This window comes from Harmonia axyridis, chromosome 5, assembly GCF_914767665.1.
Source record: "Harmonia axyridis chromosome 5, icHarAxyr1.1, whole genome shotgun sequence".
NCBI classification, from domain to species: Eukaryota; Metazoa; Arthropoda; class Insecta; order Coleoptera; family Coccinellidae; genus Harmonia; species Harmonia axyridis.
This window is the reverse complement of record NC_059505.1, coordinates 19,427,725-19,448,661: the sequence shown is the minus strand read 5'-3', so window position 1 is coordinate 19,448,661 and position 20,937 is coordinate 19,427,725. Positions and strand designations below refer to the sequence as shown.

The 20,937-nt window shown below is 36.2% G+C and overlaps 1 protein-coding gene across 7 annotated transcripts in view; it reads left to right on the top strand.

The window, feature by feature from the left end:
* The window catches only part of LOC123679983 (multidrug resistance-associated protein 1-like), a 398,343-nt gene that overhangs the window by 310,566 nt on the left and 66,840 nt on the right, over positions 1–20,937 (top strand). For all 7 annotated transcript variants that reach the window (XM_045617593.1, XM_045617595.1, XM_045617597.1 and 4 more), the window contains 2 exons: positions 10,720–10,940; positions 18,008–18,424. In XM_045617593.1, the coding sequence (XP_045473549.1) occupies positions 10,720–10,940; positions 18,008–18,424 (638 nt within the window). The remainder of the gene's footprint in view (positions 1–10,719; positions 10,941–18,007; positions 18,425–20,937) is intronic.

Here is a 20,937-nt window from a genome sequence, read left to right as displayed (position 1 = left end):
CGTTGGTGCATTCGAAATTAACACCGTTTTACAAATTTTCAATATATTAGTCTTATACAATTGTTTTTCTTGAGCTGGCATCGTGTCAGCATCTATTCTGTAGTTAAATCTTATTTTCATCGAAATTATTTCATCTATAAAGCTAATCATATCTGATTTCTTTTCTAAGAATTGTAATTGGTGAATCAACACATCTAAATTGATTTGATCGCCAAATTTATTATTCAAAAATCTTTTCAGATGATCCCAATTATCGGGTATATCTGAGGTAGAAACTTCAGCAAGTGCTCTACCGACTAATTTTGATTTAACTAAAGCTAAACAGTATTTTTTAATAAGTTCATTTTCGTTACTGAACATACTTAAATAACTTTCTACGTTTTTAATAAAAGAATGGAGTTCGTTCTCCATTCCTGAAAATTTAGGAAGGAGTGATCCAAACTTTTCTGCAGTTGATAAATCCATTTTAACTCTAGCTACTTTCTTTTCTTTCTTACCGTGGAACTGTTTAAAAGAAGTAATATTGATAATTTTAATGATCGGTTTTTATAATAAGAAACCTAGGAAAAACTTTGTGATCGGTTTTTTATGATAAGAAACCTAGGAAAAACTTTGTGATCGGTTTTTTATAAGAAACCTAGAAAAAACTTTTATACAAGTTTTACACTCAAAACTTGGGAAAAGGTTGACTATTTTTGGGCCAGAATAGGTAAACTGGGAGTCAGTTAGAAAGGATTGCTCACCTCGTTGATATTCCTTGTTTGAAGTTGAAACTGTCCTGGGCGCTACTCCAGTGATCGAGCCTCTGGTTTTCTTATTAGGGGTTGCTTCTCACCTTAACAGTTGAAACTGATAGTCGAAAGAAAGTTTTTGTTTTTCACTTCTACGACCGGCACAATATTTCAGATAATACGTCGCGAGATTTTCGTCGCGCTATTATTTCCGAAATATTTAAAGAGATCCCATCCTCGTCGCCAATTATGTTTTTCGTTGAGAAAACCACGTTTTTAAAAACGAATTTATTTACAAGGAAATATGGAAATGAACAATAGGATGAATCTAAGATGATTCTAAAGCTGATTATCTATCTGACTGACTGACAATAACATATTGTCTCCTATTTATAACATTATACTTTCTTATCTTAATTGACGCCACGCGTCGAACCACCTGCATTATGCTGGTGTAAGCAAAATGCAGCACATTGATATGTGAATCTAAATGAACAATACAATATTACGTCAATTGATCAGAACGGGATGGAATCCTGTAATTATATATATATAAAAATATCGTCTTGCCTAGATACCCAAACCACCCCTCCTTATTTATTACCTTACAAATTGATAGTATTTCAGAAACTGTTTTTTGTTATATTTTTTCTGCTTCAAACTTATTTATATTTATTTATTATTTGAACTGGGGTCGTTTTGCTTCGGTATGCCTTCCGGGAACTGCGTCCATGCAGATCTTTTGTTCACTACCCTACTCATTCATAGAAACTCAGGGAGGTCGTCAACGACGTTAATATAATTGACAACCTCCCTAGGGTCCTTGGCCATTACCTCTCTTGTATTCAGGACCGGCTTGTCCATGTGAATGGTTCTTAGACCAGCCAGCTCTGGACACTTGCATACCATGTGTTCGGCTGTTTCTGCTTCCGATCCACAGAGCCTGCAAATCTCGTCTGCTGACTTACCCATACGGTACAAATGATGTTTGCACCGACAGTGCCCCGTCAGCAGTCCCACCATCATCCTTAGCTCTGCCCGCGACAGCTTCAGGAGCTTTGTGGTGTAAGTAGGTGAAATCTGCACGAATTTCTTGGCCTAAGCAAGTCTAGGAGTGTTAGTCTAGTGGATTGTCCTACAGTTCAACTCCCATAGCTGGACCGCAGCTTTGTATTGGTCTTTTCCTATCCCACAGAAAGGCTCAGGTCCAGCAGGTCTTAACCTTGATGCACTTTTTGCAAGCTCATCCGCTCTCTCATTTCCTTCAACCCCACAGTGCCCTGGTACCCATAATAGAGTCACCTTATTTCCTCTAGCCAGTTGCTTTATGGTGTTACGGCACTCTCAAGTCAGCAGAGACCCCTGACAGCACGATTTCAGGGATCTCAGCGTGGTTTGGCTGTCCGTGGTAATGTAGATATGCGCCCCTTTGAGGATCATTTTGAGACTCTCCTTGGCGCATACATAAACAGCCATTATCTCGGTCTGTAAAATCGACGGCTCACTTACCAGGGCTTTAGAGATCCTCAGTCTAGGTCCATATATCCCAATGTCGGTGCCCTTCTCTGTTTTTGATCCATCTGTAAACCATATAGATGACTTTTTGTCCAGACGATTTATGAGACTTATTGCACTATGACGGTCATTTATAACCGTTTCAAAGGGCGTTTCAAAATCGTAGGTGGTTGGCATAATATCTGATGGTTTCGCGAGGAGGTTTGAATCTAGTTGATTCAGTATCCTCATATGTCCAACCCAGTTCCCAGGATGGAGCTTTTCATTATAGGAAATTCTTATTGCTTCGAGCAGGCTACATTTTCTCACATGTAGGTGTAAGGGAGGCAAGTCTAGTATGACCTCCAGCGCTGCCGTGGGAGCTGTGTGCATAGCTCCTGTGACACCAATACACGCCATCCTTTGCAGTTTCTGCAACCTGATGCATGTGGTGACCTCCTCGTTTTTTGTCCACCATGCTAGAGATGCATAGGTGACAATAGGTCGTACCACCGCTGTGTACTGTGTGGATCACAGTACTATTTTCGGTTTCACTCCCCATGTCTTTCCAAAGAGTCTTTTGCATGCCCACATAGCCGCCGTGGCTCTGGAAAGAGTCTTATCTATATGTTTCCCCAGTTCAGTTTACTGTTCAGGATAACACCCAGATATTCACACTCACTAGAAAAGTGCAGAGTCTGACCATTTAAGACCAGAGCTCTGAGGTCGAGATTCCTTCTTCTAGTTAACGGGAGTATTGATGTTTTCGAGGGGTTGACAGAAAGCCCCTCTTTCCCTCTTCTTCTTATTTTCAATAATTTTGAGAGCAAGTTGCATTCGGCTACTTATTGGGCCCCCATGCTTGCCTCTAACCGTCACCACTATGTCGTCGGCGTAAGCCTGGACGTTATATCCGCCTCTTGTAAGCCTCTCCAATAGGCCATCCATGACCAAGCTTCACAGCAGGGGTGATAGAACTCCTCCCTGAGGGCATCCCCTGCACGTCAGCACAGTCACTTCGGTTTCTCCCAGATAGGCTGTAACGGTTCGTCCTTTCAACATAGCTGATATCCTTTTAACAGTGGAGGGTTCTATCCCTTTCCTTTTGGCTGCATTGCATATGGAAGTATGTAGGGTATTGTCAAAGGCCCCTCCGATATCATCGAACATTGCAAGCAGAATCTTCTTTGCGTTGAGGGTGCCTTCCACCTCTCTAAGAAGATGATGAAGGGCGTCTACAGTAGATCTACCCGCCCTATAAGCAAACTGTTTGCAGTGGAGTTTCAAACTTCCTCTTATATTATTGTCAATTACTTTCTCCATGGTCTTCAGGAGAAAGGAGGTGAGGCATATGGGTCGATAGGATTTAGGCTCCGGGAAGCCTTTTCGACCCTCTTTGGGTATGAATACTACTCTCGCCTCCCTCCATGATTTTGGGATATAGCCCTTGTAAAGCTGGCTCAAAAGAGCTCAGTTATCGAGGCTATAAGCACTTCAACCCCTTTCTGAAGCATGGCTGAAAAAATAACATCCATGCATGCTGATTTGAAGGGCTGAAAACTCTTTATCGCCCATTCAATTCTTTCTGGTGTGAATAGTCTACCAGCTTTCTGAGAATCCCACCTGGTTGGGTTGTATACTTTCCCAGCGGGGGCCCCATCATCACTGGTAATCTGCCTGGAGCCAGGAAAGTGAGTCTCTAATAGAGCTTTTAGGCTCTCTTGGGAATCATTCGTAAATTCCCCACATGGCTTCTTCATTTGGCCAATTGGGTTAGAGTGATCCTTAGATAGTACCTTCTGAAGTCTAGCTGCTGGGGCTGTTTTATCTATTCCCTCACAGAAGCTTCTCCAGGACTGTCTTTTGGCTTTCCTGACCTCTTTGTTGTGGTTGGTCAGGGCTAGTCTGTAGGCATTCCAGCTGCCTTCTCGCTTAGCCTTATTGAAGGTTTTTTTTTCTAGCAGTTTTCTTGAGGTTTTCAAGATGATTGTTCCACCAGGGAACGTCTCTGGAGATCTGTTTCTTCCTGAGTGGACATGATGTGAAGTGAGCAGAGGCGTTCTCTAGATCCTCATTAGAGCTGATGTTGTATTTCAGGCCCTTCAGATCAGAACTTATGTATGCTATGTAAACTTCCCAGTCTGTCTTCCTGAGTATCCTGCACTCAACATCAGCTGAAGCAGTTGCTTCAACGTTGTATTCTATTGCCATATGGTCTGACATGGATGGCTCTTCTGAGACCCTCCAGTTCTTGACCATCCCCGCAATAAAAGGTATCGCCAGTGTAAGGTCAATTACTTCCCTTCTGATCGCATTCATGAAGGTTGGACTATTACCCACATTTACTATCTCTATGTTAGTAGAAAATAGAAAATCAAGCAAATCCTCACCTCTATGATTTATATCTGTGATGCCCCATACTTTGTGGTGTGCGTTCGCATCGCAGCAGAGAATCAGTTGTTTCTTCTTCATGCGGCACCATTCGATGAGGCGTTGTACTTCATCCGGTGGTGGGCTGATGGCGCCTCCTGGAAAATATCCTGAGGCGATAACCAGCTGCCTCTTGATATTCTCAGTTCGCACCTCAACCAATGCCGCAGCAAGATCCTTTGTCAGGAACTCTGTAAGTGGAAGACAGGTAAGTCCCTTTCTGAGTGTTATTAGGGCTCTTGGACTTACTGCCTTATCGCAGTATATCGTCTGATATACTTTGTTCGGTGGGCCTTCTACTTGGCCTTCACTGATCCAGGGCTCTTGTATCAGCCCTATATCAACATGCCTTCTAGATGTTCTCCAGCATAAAGCACTAGTGGCTGCCTTCGAGTGCTGGAGGTTTATCTGAAGGCATGTCAGACATCTGCTCCTTATGAGGTTGGATGTCCGCTAGGCTTTTCGGAAGGGACCGCAGGTTTTTCTCCGTCGGAACCCCTCTTATCACGCTTTTGCGGATCAGCCCTCCCCCCAGAGCTGGTGGTCGGTTTTGTGGCCTCTTCATTTCCTGGAGGCTTCACCACCTTCTTCTTTACCTCCCCTTTGGACCTTTTCGACGCCGGACCAGAGGTTGAGGCCTGAGGTGCTCCTCTCCTCTCGGCCATTGTCTTTGGTCCCTTAAGGCGAAGATTTGTTTGGCCGAAAAAGTAATTTATCCGCCAATTCTTCGCTCTAAGTCTCTCGACCGATGTTCTATCAGCCGAGATGACAATCTCGAGCATGGGTCCTGATGGTCCCCTTCGAAGGACTCTCCAGCTGGAGGTTTTGAGCTCTGCGTTTTGATTCTCTACCGCCTTGAGAATTTTCACATTGTAGAGATCATGGCTGTCGGGGAGATATCCGACCAGGATATCCGGGTGAGGCAGTTCTGCCTCTTCAGGTATCCTCAGATCAGCTCCCTTCCAAGATTTGAGTTTTGGCTGTATACTTTTCAGCCACTCCACAGTGGCTTTGTCAGAGCATGTCAGCCCAAGCCAGCCTGGCCTCATATGCAGTTGCTGGAACGTAGGCGTTATGACGTCCTCGTTCCCCAGTGCAATAATCTCTTCCATTAGCGATTTTTTGATGACCATTAGTTGGTCCATTTTCAAAATCACCTCTGGAAACTTTTTGTGCATTATCCCCACCCTCAGACCAGCAGTAACCTGGATGTAGGTGGGCCCACCTGATGCAGGAACCTTGGGAGTACCTAAGGGCTGAGCCCCGGAAGCTCCCGAAGATTGAACTTTGGAGGCACCCGAGGCCTGAGCCCCGGCACCTCCTGAGGACCGTGCTACTTTTGAAGCCTCACATTTGGCACTCTTAGGCTCCTCGCCTTTAGGCGTCCTGTCCTCCGACTTAGTTCTCTTGGTCCCTCGGCCTGTTGTCTGCCTTGGACCAATTGGTTTGGAGGCTTCTTTCCTGGCATCGTCAGGAGCCATCCCTTTCTTGAGGAGGAACTTCATCCTCTTTCTGGCGGCCCCGGAGAGTCTAGGTCTCCTGACCGTTAGCTTTTCGAGGCCAGCTACGACCTCTTCATCGCTGCTCTTCAGCAGCATTTCCCTCGCCATGGGGTCAGGACTTGTGCCCTGTTCCTCAGGATGAGCGAGGCTTTGCTCTTCCTCGATTAGCACATTAGGGCTAGTGCTAGGCCCTTCTTTAGTTTTTACTATTTGGTCCATATGAAGTCCCACGTGCAGCTAGGGAATTTCAGTCACCAGAGGCAGAGCCCCGCATGCAGGTCAAATTATTGAGTGAGTTGTTGCAAGAGACAAGAAGTAACAATTCAATTCTAATTGAAAAACATATTCTTCTCAATGAAAAGATAAAAAGCATACAACAACAGAACAACCCGATAAAAAAGAGTCAACAACTAAAAAAATCTCAAGATAATATTGTTGCGAATTCCGAAAATCTGGGAAAGGAGAATTATATCGGGGCATGTGTCGATATTAATGATCAGTCCGGTGGCCTGACAAAAATAACCCATAGTCATGTATCGAATGCAGTTAAATCGGCTCTGAAAACAATAAACGATCACGATAACAAAAGAGGAAACAAACTACCAACAATCGGAAAATCTGATGAAATTACACATGAGCAGAAATTTCGAACTGGTCACGGCGGTTTTAAACAAGGAAGTCCGAATATTCTTGAAAATAGTGAAAACCTGAAATGGACAGGGGTGAGAAGAAAGGGTTCGAGAAGAAAATCGACAGCTATTATTGGAAGTTGCAAGAAAACAACAAATATAAAATGCAATCCTAAAAAAGTTTTTCTGTTTGTATCGAGACTGGCACCTGGTACAAAGGCAGAAGAATTAAAAAAATTCTACAAGATGAATTCTCTGAAAATGAATGTGAAGAGCGGGTATCAAAATATCCGAATTCCTATACATCGTTTAAAGTGATTATTAATCAGGGGAACTTCAAGAAGTCAATTGATCCATTGATGTGGCCTAAGGATGCGTTTGTGACGACATTTTCTCGGAAGAGAACCCAAGAACAAATTTGAAGACTCTGAAGGAACAGCTTAGTGCCAACTTTTATGTCTTAACTGTCAGTGCTTGACAACAAGCAAAATTGACTACATAACAACTGAATTTCTTGATTGTTACAATAACTTAAATTTTATATGTCTCAATGAAACTTGGTTTAGGGATTCCAATGTGGACCATGTATACTTTAAAAAATTTTATAAAGGAGCTAGTTTCTGTAGATCAAAAAAAAAGGTGGTGGTGTTGGTATTTGGTGTCGGAATACCATACTGAAAGACTTATGTGTTTTGAGCAAACAATTTCCACAGCTCAGTGATTCATATAAAAAATGTAAGCTTGAACATTCTTTTCTGATACGGAATAAAAAAAGGCATTTTATCAAAGCAACATTACAAATTCGGAAAACAAAGTGAAGACAGCATGGAATATGGTCAGTCAATTAAGTAATAAATGTAATAGTAGAACAATTTGTTTTGAACTTAGAGAGAATGACGAAATCTTCGATAGCCCTTATGAGGTTGCTAATAAGTTTGTTAATTTCTTTGTTGATAAACCTGGAGATCTGCAAAGACAGTACTCTGGCATAATCTACACTGATGACATCAAATTAAACACAATACAATGTTCTTGTTACCATATGTTGAGAAAGAATTTTTCCACTTGATTAACCAAAGGTTGAAGTCAAAATTTTCAGCTGGTTTCGATGATGTTTCAGGATATATCGTAAAAAAATGTTCGAAGGAAATTTCTAAACCACTAACACACTTGGTTGATGTTTTATTCGTGGATGGTGGTTTCCCGGATATAATGAAAACAACTAAGGTTATTCCACTTCACAAAGGGGACAATGATAATATCAACAATTTTCGTCCTTTATCGTTAATTCCAACATTTTCAAAGATTTTCGAGTATTGTTTTCTTAACAGATTACTTAACTTTCATTAGAGCATATAATATTTTAACTTTATCATCAGTTGTTATTTCAGAAATCGCAAGTTTAATTTATATGTATGTAGGATCCAGTTATTGTTCCCTGTAAATAATTGAGATGGTCAACCAGATGCTTGGAGACCTATTAGTTTCTTCAAGTGTCGAGGGCCTGACACTTTCAATGAATTTACAGGGAACAAATTGTTATTGTACATATAGAGATGAGCGATATTTCACGAACTGTGATTTAATCACTGATATCAGACTGTCACAGGTAGTCACGGTTCCGAAAAACGAATACAGAGCGTGACGGGATCACTGTTTGAACATTTCACAGATATTTTCAGGGTTTATTAACGTCCGTGCAATCGTAAATAATTATGAAGCCAGCCTTCCAGCCTGATGTTTTTATTGCTTCGGAACCTTTGTCGGCAGTTACTACTGATGCACTCTAGCCACATAAGTTCCGTGCGGACGATTGTTTTCGAAAGCCGGACAATTAACAGAACGTCCAAGCAGGCTAACTAATAAAAAAACTCAAATGATTCTCTTCCTCAATTGTAATTGTCGTTGGTGGAGAATGAATAGGAATAATTGTATTTTTCTCTCGAAAAATTCATCAAATATAGTTGGGAAATTCGATTATTTAGGGACTGTTTTAACTACCCATTTCTGAGTTTTTTGTTGTGAAATTTTTAATTTTTCTCTCATTTTTTGTTACAGTATTAGCCCCTTAACTATTTCGATATATACAATTATAAAATGAGTGTATTTTGTTTGGAGGTTGATTACTCATCATTATTATTAAATAAATAAACGTCTGAATATATGCATATGGCTAATTATTTATTATTCGATGTCCTAAAAATCATACCTTTTCATTTAGAGATTTCACAATTCTTTGATTAGCTCAGAAATTAATAGAAAATATCAGATATATTTAGGAAATTTAATTATTCAATAACTGGTTTTACTATATTTTGTACATTTCTGATTGTTACTTTTTCTGTTTTTCTCTTATTTTATTTGATGCAGTATCAGCCATTCAATATTATCAATATATATTCACATGTGAATTATTGTATTTGTAGGTATTATTTATTTTTCGATGTCCAAAATTATTCATATCCATATTCCACAAATCTGTTACCTCTAAAGAATTAACAGAAAGACAAAAGAGCTGAGGTTTGGGTGATTCATACAAATAATAATAACAAGCACGGTCCGTGCTCAGCGTTGTGAAACGTGAACGTTCCTGTTCCTTTATGATATCAGTGAAATTAAAGCGTGATCACCGTTTAGGTATCGGATTCGGTTAGCGAACGTTCCGTACAGCACTGGTAGTGGGGTGACCCCACTCCCAGTGCTGCGGAACGGGGAACGGACTCTAACCGAATACGATACCTAAACGGTGATCACCGTCACGCTTTAATTTCACTGATATCATAAAGGAACAGGAACGTTTCACAACGTGATCTAGAAATCACGGTATCGCTCATCTCTATGTACATATAATGTAAAACGGATGTGTTATTCTTCGAGGTGTCGAAGATATGTCAAGAGTTGTAAATCTTGAAGAGATTTACTGGGGGGTTGTGAAAGTTCGAAGACAATACGGTCGTACCAGATGTGTCACATCTGTGTATCAGATTCTAGTCCTTCGAGAATATTCGACTTCCAGGAATACGCGAAGATCTTTGTGGGCGGTACGGCAAAGCTCTTATTGGACTAGGAGATGGTACTTTCCCTAAGGATGTGGTCAAGCCGAAAGAAGGGAGGTCGATATTCGAGATAGGGTAACAGTTCAAGTTAAGTCGAAGACGAGTAAAGTTTGGTCTAAGTCGAAGTAAGAGTAAGTTCTGTCGGTTGAAACTTAAGACGAAAAGACGGTTCGCAGACTAGATTAAGAAGAGTCGCGAACAAATCAAAGACGAGACGACCGAAAACTTGAAGTACGACAAAGAAGTGATAATCGAAGACGTTTCGAGTAATTAAAACTAGAGTTAAAGACGAAATTCAGTACCGTAGTGAGAAACTTGTAATTAGGATGTTATTAGAATCTTCTCAATACTGAGTTTGTACTGTATAATTGTGGCTTTGTAAATAGATGTAACTAATTCAAAAAAGTTTAATTATTACAAATCCAACAAAGTCACGGAGAAAAAGACGAAAGGCCAGGTAATCGAATCATACCTCTAGACGATAGATTAACCAAGCCTACATGTATAAAAGTACATTCAATAGGAATAACGATGACCATCGATATTTTACTCGTGGTCAAAATAATTTAGTAATTCCTGCTTTTATTTTAGGATAGGTCGTCTCTCGCCTAGGTTTTTAGGTATGAAGATCTTCAATAAACAGGATGATGAAATAAAGAATGCTTATAATATTGTTATTTTCAAAAGGCGTTTGAAATCATTTTTGTTGGAACGAACTTTTATGATCTTTCTGTATTTCTGAATTGAGTTTATGCTTTGTTTAGGATTTGTTTTTGTTTGACTTTTTCCATAACGTTCCACATTCTTTTGGAAATAAAGTTATCATTTATTTATTTATTCATTTATTTATATAATTATTTTTATGTTGTTGTTGAAGGTCTGGCGAGTTTCCTATTAACCTTCGCATTTGCTCAAGGATTCTATATGTCATCCATCAAAGCTCATCAGAATCTAATCAAATCTTGTCTTCATGCAGCACAATCCTTTTACGATACAACACCTACAGGAAGAATTCTCAACAGATTTTCTAACGATCTGAATTGTATGGATAATACTCTGCCTATGTCAGTGTATCAGGCTGTAACTACTTTCTTTGTGGTAGGTATTCTCATTATATGCATATAATTACATAATACGACCCCATTCTGATCATACGACATATGTTCGAATCTTCATTTGTCACTTTATATTTCATGATAAAATATTGTTAACTCATCAATTCCAAACACGAGATAATGTGGGTGGAATGAATGCTCATTGTAACCATAATACGCTCTTTGTTCTTACAATGTATTTTTGCTATTTTAGCTATTCTTTGTGTGACGCTTAGGATCACGCCACATTTTGCATTAGAGATAAGTAATGTTATAAATTCTAAGATGCATTGTTTTTTAGTCAGTCAATAATAGATCAGTTCATGACGGTTAATTCTCATTGTACCTTTCGTCTTTTTCTTATAAATAAAGTTTTTTAAAAACAAGGTTTTCCATCTCAAAAACATAATTGGCGACGAGGATGGGATGCTAAAATTTTTTCGATATTGAAATATTTTGAATTATGAAATATTTTTAATACGGTTTTTTCGTTATCGAGTTCGATCGAGAAAAGTGCGACGCAACTCATCGAAAACCGAAATTCGAAAAAGTGCCGGTCGTGAAAGTACGTAAAACTTTCAAGACTTTCAGTTTCAACTGTTGAGGTGAGAAGCAACCCTGAGAAGGAAACCATCCAGAAGCCCTGATCTTTGGAGTAGCGCCCAAGACGACTTCACTACAAGGAATACGAAACAAAAAAGGTTAGCAATCCTACCCGTTATTGACTCCCAGTTTACCCTATTCTGGACAAAAAATAGTCAACCTTTTTCCCAAAGTTTTGAGTGTAAAACTTGTAGAACAGTTTTTCCTAGGTTTCTTTAAAGAACCGACATAAGAGTTTTTTCTAGGTTACTCATTTAAAAAACCGATTACCAATTTCAATTCAAGATTACTTCTATAAAACATTTTAAAGGCCGTAAAGTGCAAACAGTAAAAATGGCATTAGAAAATAGAAACTTAACATTACCGGAAAAGTTCGGGATGCTTTTGCCAAGATTTTCAGGAGTAGAGAATGAATTACATTCTTTCATAAAAAGTACAGAAGAATATTTAAGGATGTTCACAAATGAACAAAATATAGTAAAAAGTTATTGTTCATCAGTTGTTAAAAGTAAATTAGTAGGAAGAGCGTTAGCTGAGGTAGCAACTTCAGATATTCCTGATTGGAATTCTCTAAAGAGGTTCTTACAGATTAAATTTGTCGATCAAATTAATTTAGATGTATTGATACACAAATTACAATTTTTGAATAAGTCGCATAATGAAGATATAATAGATTTTATTGATAAGATAATTTCCTTAAAGATAAGAATAAATTATAGGATTGACGCGGATCCCATGCCAGATCCAGAAAAACAATTATATACAACTAATATTTCAAAGATTTGTAAAACAGTTCTTATATCAAATGCCCCAATAGAATTGAGGACTCATTTAATAACAAATAATGCTTTGAATTTTGACGGAACCGTAAATGCAGTAAAAGATTATATAAATCTAGCTCAATATGATTTACTCGATAAGAGCAGAAGACAAAAATTTCAAACACCATCTGAAAAAAATAATTTCAGAAATAATCCCAATACGAGAACAAATAATTATAGATCGAATTAGATTCCTAATAATTATCATTTTAGATCGAATAATAATTATAATTAGGTATAATTCAAATTCAAATTTCCCCTCACAACCTATTCAGTTTATTCAAAGACCTGTGAATAGATACTTTCCCTCAAACAAACAAGTTTTTGGATATTAATACTAATACTAATGTTTTTAAACCAAATCCCAACCAAAGAATTAATACACCACCAGAAAAAATGTCACTGCAAACAAGAGTTTACCCCCAAAAACGTCCAAATTATTCGACGCAATTCCCAACGAACCCCAAAAGAAATTTTTTAATGAACGCGTTTCTAATGAACCACATTTTACTTTTGAAGAATAAACTCAAATAGGATCAAATCCTAATAATGAATCTTTTGATAGATTTCATAATAAAAATCATAATAGAGATTTTCATTCGAAACCTTCGACGTCCAAACAAAATTTTCGAGACCCTACTTTAGAAAACGAATTGACATAAAGCATACGCTAGATAATACAAATCAAAATCCTATTAAATTACCAGTAGACCTTAATCATCTGGAAACTAAAAAGAAAGATTTATCACAAAAACAGAAACCGCGTATTGCAAGTGATTTTAGAAAATTAAATGAAAAAACTATTGACAATAATAATCCAAAACCGGAAATAAACAGTCAATTGTCGAAATCTATAGAAATGAATAACATTGAATACGTATTTTCCAAATGCGATATAACTAATGATACCAATAAAAGTGAAACCAATGAAATTGAAAATAATAAAGTCACGGAAGAAACATCAGATAAACTCTCTGAATTATTAAATACTATTGAACAAAAAGATGATAATTTTTTGATTCATAAATTGATAGAAGATGTAAATGATCATAATTATACGGATATTTCCAGTGATCCCAAACGAAAATACTTAAGGACGAAAATAAATAAAGAATTTTCGAATGATATGAATTCCCATAATTCTCCCCATAATATTTGTCGAAGAAGCAAATTCAAACGACCTCCCATACAATTTCAATCAAGCTACGTAGGTCACAAACCGTTCAATTACTCCTATTGTAATACAAACCCAACTGTTATCAAAGCACCGATTATTCGCAACCTTGATCCTATATTCAGAGGAAAGCAAGTATGCAATTCTCAATTTTTCTCAACTAATAAAGAATGTGCTTACCCATTGAGTAGAATTATTTTAGAATCTGATAATGAAATAAAACAAATTGAAACATTGAATTCCCAAATAGATGATTTGAATGAAATTGAAGATTTAAATTGTATTGAAGATTTAAATTGTATTGAAGATTTAAACGGTATTGAAGATGATTTAGTTTCAGTGATTAATCGAGTTACTGACGAAGAACTTGATGAATGCTTAGAATTATTAAATGCAAGTGAATACGAAAATAATGATAATGATGAATTTACTAATGAAATCGAAGATGATATAATTGGCTTTGAAACTCAAAATGTTATTATTCATGACGAAATAACTACTCATAGCAATATTGAAAATCCAATTTTTGAAATACCTTATATAGAAAGAAGTATTAACTCATCAAATTTACAGATAATATTCAAGACTGCATCTAATTATAATGTTACAAAAATTAAATTATTCGGAGAAAAACTCAGATTTATTGTTTCCATAAATTCAATCGAAAGCGATTTATACAAACTTATTAAAGAATATTTTAGACCAAAAAGTTCCTATACATTATATTTAAAATCACCAGAATTAGAAAAACCGCTTATACGAATTTTGCAAGAGAAATTTGATTACAAGAGTTTTGATTTGAAAATTTCAAGAATTCTGTTAGAAGACGTGGAAGACATAGATGAAAGACAACTTAGAATCACTCAGTATCATGAAACCAAAACGATACATCGATGATTGAGAGAAAATCTTATCAGTTTGAAACGGAAATTTTATTGGCCGAATATGAATAAAGATGTTCAGAATTACATAAATTCGTGTGAATATTGTCAGAAAAGTAAATACGAAAGAACACCAATTCAATTACAATATAAACCTAATCCTGTTGGTTCTAAACCCTTTTCTCATCTTTATTGCGATACAATACGATTTGGTCTAACATATTGTTTAAGTATAATAGATTCATTTTCTAGATAAGGACAATGTTATCCCTTACTTCAAAAGAACGGATTAGAAATTGTAGATAAATTAATAATTTATTTCAGCCATTATGGTATAACTAATAGAATAACATGTGACAACGGAATTGAATTTTAAAATAATGTTGTACAAGATCTATGTAAAGTGCATAAAATCGAAATTCATTACATTACAAATTATAACCCGAATTCAAATGCATTGGTGGAACGATTTCATTCAACACTTATAGAACAATTGCGAACTGTTGAAGGTAAAAACATTACTTTTCAAAATAAATTAGCTCAAGCTTTATTAAGTTATAATAATTCAAATCACTCAAGTTTAGAAATGACTCCCATGCAAATTATTAAGGCAGACTTAAATTACTCATTACCCATTGAACGTACGCATAATGAACAAGTTCAAAATTATGTAGAAAATTATATTGAAAATTTGAATTACATCACAAAACAAATAGAAAAACAGCGAAATAAACAGTCAATTCGCTTAGAAAAAACGAATTATGAGAAACGTGCGAAAGAAGAGCACCCTCTTAATAAAAACCCAACTTATATTAAAGCTCCAATTACAAGAAAACTTGATCCTGCATTCAAAAAGATAGATGCGAAAGAAATTGATTCACATCGTATACAAGATAATAAGAATAAACATATTTATCATAAAAAAATTCTGAAACAACGGAAAAAGTAAATTTTAATTTTTGTTTCAGATTGAAAATGAATTATTTCATCGTGACACTCACCACTACTTGAGATTATCATAGAATCATTTACCTTAGAAATTATTTCTATTGAAAATAATATTTTACCTATACAACTTGAAAGAGCATTTAATACAAATAGAAATTTGCAATTAATATATCATATTGATTTAAGTAAGATTGAAAAAGTAATTAGCGAATATCAGAAAGAAATTGAGAATATTAGAAAAGAACCACTAGGTTTCGCACAAACAGCGAATTTTAAATATTTACGACATTCCAATGAATTGAATATCAAGGCCCTCGAAGAATTATTGAATGAAAATATAAAAACAAAAAGAGGACTTATTAATCTCGGTGGAAAAATATCGAAGATTTCATTTGGAACCTTAGATTCAGATGATAAGGAATTATTTAAGAATTACTTCGATGGCATAAAGAAAAATGAGAATATACTAATGAGGAATCAAAAGAATATTGCTACTGTAGTTAATGACTTAAAGAACAAATATTACGATAAATTTCAAAAAATAACTGAAAATTTGAAATTATTACAAATTGTACCTGCACTCCAAGAAGTCGAACAAATGTATCTTATGACATTTCAAATTAAAGATATTAAAAATACTATTGACGAAATTCAAACGGCAGTTAGTTTTGCTAGATTACATCTTTTACACGAATCTATTCTGCCTCACAATAAATTTTCTGAATTAATCAAAAATGTTACGATAATCCCTGTTCATCATTTGAAAGACTATTATCAACTTTGTTATACGAAAGTTATTTTCAAAAACAAGATGTCATTGTTCTTAATATCGATTTCAACTATTTATGAAAAAGAATACGAGTTGTACAAGTTTTACTTCCTATCACAAAATAATGACACCCTTCCTTACACCGATTCCTATTTGCTATCTCAAGAAGAAATATTACAATGGTCGACAAGTGAATGTCATCCAGTTGAAAAGGACTTCTTATGTAATCAAGAATCCCTGAAGAAACCTCCAAGGTGCCTCATCAACGTTTTGAAAACCCATAAAGAAAATTGTACCAGAACCACATCAGTTCCCTATTCAGATTTGAAATTATTAGAAGATGGAAATATTTTATTTCTAGCCAAAAAAAGTCATATAGAAATGCATTCTTCAAATTAAATTATTAATTATTTTATTCCGCCAATGGCCTTGTTGCATTCTAAATGTACTATAAGTAATTCACAAAAAGAAATTTTTCCTCTAACCACCTTAAATGAAGAAAAATATATTATTTTACCCAAGCAGACCCATTTTATCAAGAATGATTCTCAAGAAGAAGATATCAAGAATGAAGATATTCCAGACATCGTCTTAAAAGACTTGGAACAGTGGAATCTTCAACCCATAGGAATAACATTTGCATTTATTTTGACAAAACTTATAATTATTATTATTATTGCTTTTGCTTGTAGATATTTCAGAAAAAATGTATCTTTAAAAGCTACACCTCAGCAAGGTGATACCTCTTTCCAAGAAGGGGAGGAATTACATAATACGACCCCATTCTGATCATACGACAAATTTTCGAATCTTCATTTGTTACTTTATATTTCATGATAAAATATTGTTAACTCATCAATTTCAAACACGAGATAATGTGGGTGGAATGAATGCCCATTGTAACCATAATACGCTCTTTGTTCTTACAATGTATTTTTGCTATTTTAGCTATTCTTTGTGTGATGCTTAGGATCACGCCACATTTTGCATTAGAGATAAGTAATGTTATAAATTCTCAGATGCATTGTTTTTTAGTCAGTCAATAAAAGATCAGTTCATGACGGTTAGTTCTCATTGTACCTTTCGTCTTTTTCTTGTAAATAAAGTTTTTTAAAAACAAGGTTTTCCATCTCAAAAACATAATTAAATATGTACCTATAACTCTCAACATATTAAGAGGCATTGGTGTACCAAATGAGAAATAAGTGGCAAAATTGAATGTTTTATGATGAGCGTAAATAGGTGACTCTTGGTATTTGTGTACTCCCCAAATTAATACGAACTAAAATGATAAAACAAAGTAATTTCCATTAATTTTTATTGTTTGCGACAATTTTTTCGCCAACACTATTGCTTCGTCAAGTTACATTTCGGCTGGTGATAAAAAATGTTACTTAATTTTTAGATTAATTCATTCATAAACATACTGAGCAAGTACCTTAAACTAAAAATAGTGTGAATTATTTTCCAATGTTTTACCTAACAAATATCACACATTTTGCGTCAGAATTTTTGATTCGCTAATTTCAAGTTATCATTCATTTCGCCAAAATGGCAAATTTTGTTTTCAACTATGAATATAATCCAGAAACTAACACTTAGTTTGGTATAATATCGTTGCTGATAGGATTTTTATGTAGGTAGGTATGCTTAACGCCGTTTCAACGAAAACATCGTTAACAACTATTCTTCAAAAAAAAAGTTTGATTAAGTTAGTCTCATCGAAACTCTACTGTGGTTTCTGAGAAATAAGTCTGAGAATATAGAAAATAAAAATAAATAAATAAAAACCCTTGCCAGAAACTTCTCTTTGCCAATCAATTCTGCATCAATCTACTCTGTTTCTTTTCATATTTATTTCTCTTTGTTTTTCAGTTGTTTGGAACACTATTCGTCATCAGCTATAATTTCCCAATATTTCTCATTCTAATAGTTCTGACAGCTACAGTCTTCTTCTTCATACAAAGGATTTACCAAAGCACATGTAGACAACTAAAAAGAATGGAATCAGTCTCAAGGTCACCAATTTTTTCCTTTTTTGGAGAAACTTTGACAGGTGCATCAACAATAAGAGCCTTCCTTCAAAATGAAAGATTCATAGCAGAATCAGATAAGAAGCTAGACAATAATCAAGCACATTACTTCTATGGACTTGTTGCTAATAGATGGTTAGCAGTAAGGCTGGAATCCATTGCGAATATCATTATCCTATTTTCAGCTCTCTTTTGTGTATTTGAAAAGGATAGACTCAGTACAGGAATTGTTGGTCTTTCTGTGACTTATGCTTTGCAGGTAATTTCTAATCAAAAGAATTTTTATAGTTAAATTATTTTAATAATTAATTGGTTGATGAAAAATTAGTTGAAATTACCACATAGAACATGAGCAAAGTTAATCATGTGCAGACTATTATAGTGAACACGTTGCTCATTCAAGTTTGTTGAATGAATTCGGAAATAAAACATCTAGCGGATTAGGAACTGCATATATTTTTGGATGTGTATCACATCAAAGTATAGAAACGAATACAACTCTATGTTCGGATTTATGAGAATGAATATTGGTTCCTTGCAAATAATATGATATAATAACACGTACCGAAGAGAGAACCGCGTTGGCTACCTCTGAATAATCTAATATTTATTTAGAATATTGAAAATTGTTATTCTTCAGTTTCCAAATCATTTGAAAATAAATAACGTTAAGTTTTTAAACGACCTGATATCTACAAATGAAAGAGGCCAGACATAGATCGTCTTTATGAAGGAAGAAGAAGAAGAATGTATCAATATTGCCGAACGGTCAACGCCTTGGTGTGGTCCTACCTCAATATCATACGGCTCTGTCCAAAACCATTAGGAGAATAATTGTTCTCAACTTCATAACATTGGCGGCTCGTCCTATACGGCTGATGAGGTAGAGCCTCACCAAATAGATTCTGGAAATTACACGTATTAATCGGAATAATACGGTACAGTACTGGGTTCCACAATATCTATGCTCAATCTCACGATTCTTGTATAATAATCTCTCTTCCTCTTTAAAGAGTAAACGCTTCGAGGCATGCCTCACGAGCTTCCTTGTCTATCGCGTTATCTACTACATTGACGCGATGAGAAATCGAGAATATTCCTGCGCCCTTGAAAGCGGCTTCTAATAAGGGATGCATGCAGCGTGCTTAGAGCCGCGGTCGTCTCCTCGAAGGGGGACAAAGGGGGAACGGCAAATATTCTGCATTATTCGGGAAATCGGTAGTTTTCACTTTGTTGTGATTTGACGGTACCGTTTGCTGTGTTTTGACTGTGTCGTTGAGTTTGTCTCCGTGTTCGTGGACCTTTTTTCGAAAAGGACTTTTCATTTTGTTAATCGACTCAATTACTATCAGAAAGCGAAATGGATTTAGCGGGACCGAATGAGTCGTCTCATGTTCCCGAGGTAAATGAAAGTATTGAAGTTATTGTGATTTTGTGAAGGGCTCTATGTGGATGGCTATCTGTTTAGAGGCAATAAACAACAGTTACTACTACTGTGATTTTGTGAATTTTTTAATAAATCATCCACATACTTCGAGTCATTCTTATGAGGATAAATTATACATAATTCAAGAAATATAGCTACCTGTTCCAGAGGTCCAGAATGTCTCTGTGACTATGGCTGGGGTTGAAAAATCAAATCGGGAGTTTCAAATTATACAAGGTATGAAAAGTATCTCTGGCTTACTGGCAGTATAACTTTGAATAAATTATTTTGTTGACCGTATTTGCAATGATATTAACAGAGTAGATCAGTTTTTTATGGTACATCTAAAACCATACAAAATGAATTAATCTTTTCAGTTGTCTTAGTTATCTTTAAAAAAAAATTGGGGAAGAAATACCAAAACCTTTTGTTCCTGTGCAGTTGATGAAACGACTGACTAAGCTGCCATTCCCAATTTTCCGTAATTTAATAAATGATCAACTTGTTGGGCGATTCAGATGATTTTATGATGTAAGTTCTGGTCGTTCTGCTGAAAATTCATTCAATTTTCATCTGCAAAATGTGGAAAATTCTACTTGCATTCAAAATTAGTGGCTCAACGTATGATGCGGCAAGTGTAATGTAGGGAGAAATAAACGGTTTTTAGACAAAAATCAAATCTATAGCACCACAAGCCACGTTCACTCATTGCTATACACGATGCTTTACACACTTATTCGATTTGGTTTTAATTAATGCGTGCAATTCAATTCAACAGGTTATAGTTATTTTTACAAGTGTGGAAAATGATACTAGGCTGAGGTCCATATACCTGGAATTGTTTCATTTCGATATATGGGAGCTGATGGAATATTGTCCTAAGACGATATTTTATTAGAAAATTCTACTCTTCTGAATCATCGAGATATCCTCCTGCAACAGATGTTATTATTATTATTATTATTTGAGCTGGGGTCGTTTTGCTTCGGTGAGCCTTCCGGGAACTGCGACCATGCAGATCTTTTGTTCACTACCCTACTCATTCATAGAAACCCAGGGAGGTCGTCAACGACGTTAATAAAATTGACAACCTCCCTAGGGGCCTTGGCCATTACCTCTCTGGTATCCAGGACCGGCTTGCCCATGTGAATGGTTCTTAGGCCAGCCAGCTCTGGACACTTGCATATCAAGTGTTCAGAAGTTTCTACTTCCGATCCACAGAGCCTGCAAATCTCGTCTGCTGACTTACCCATACGGTACAAATGATGTTTGTACCGACAGTGCCCCGTCAGCAGTCCCACCATCACCCGAAGCTCCGCTCGTGACAGCTTCAGGAGTTTTCTGGT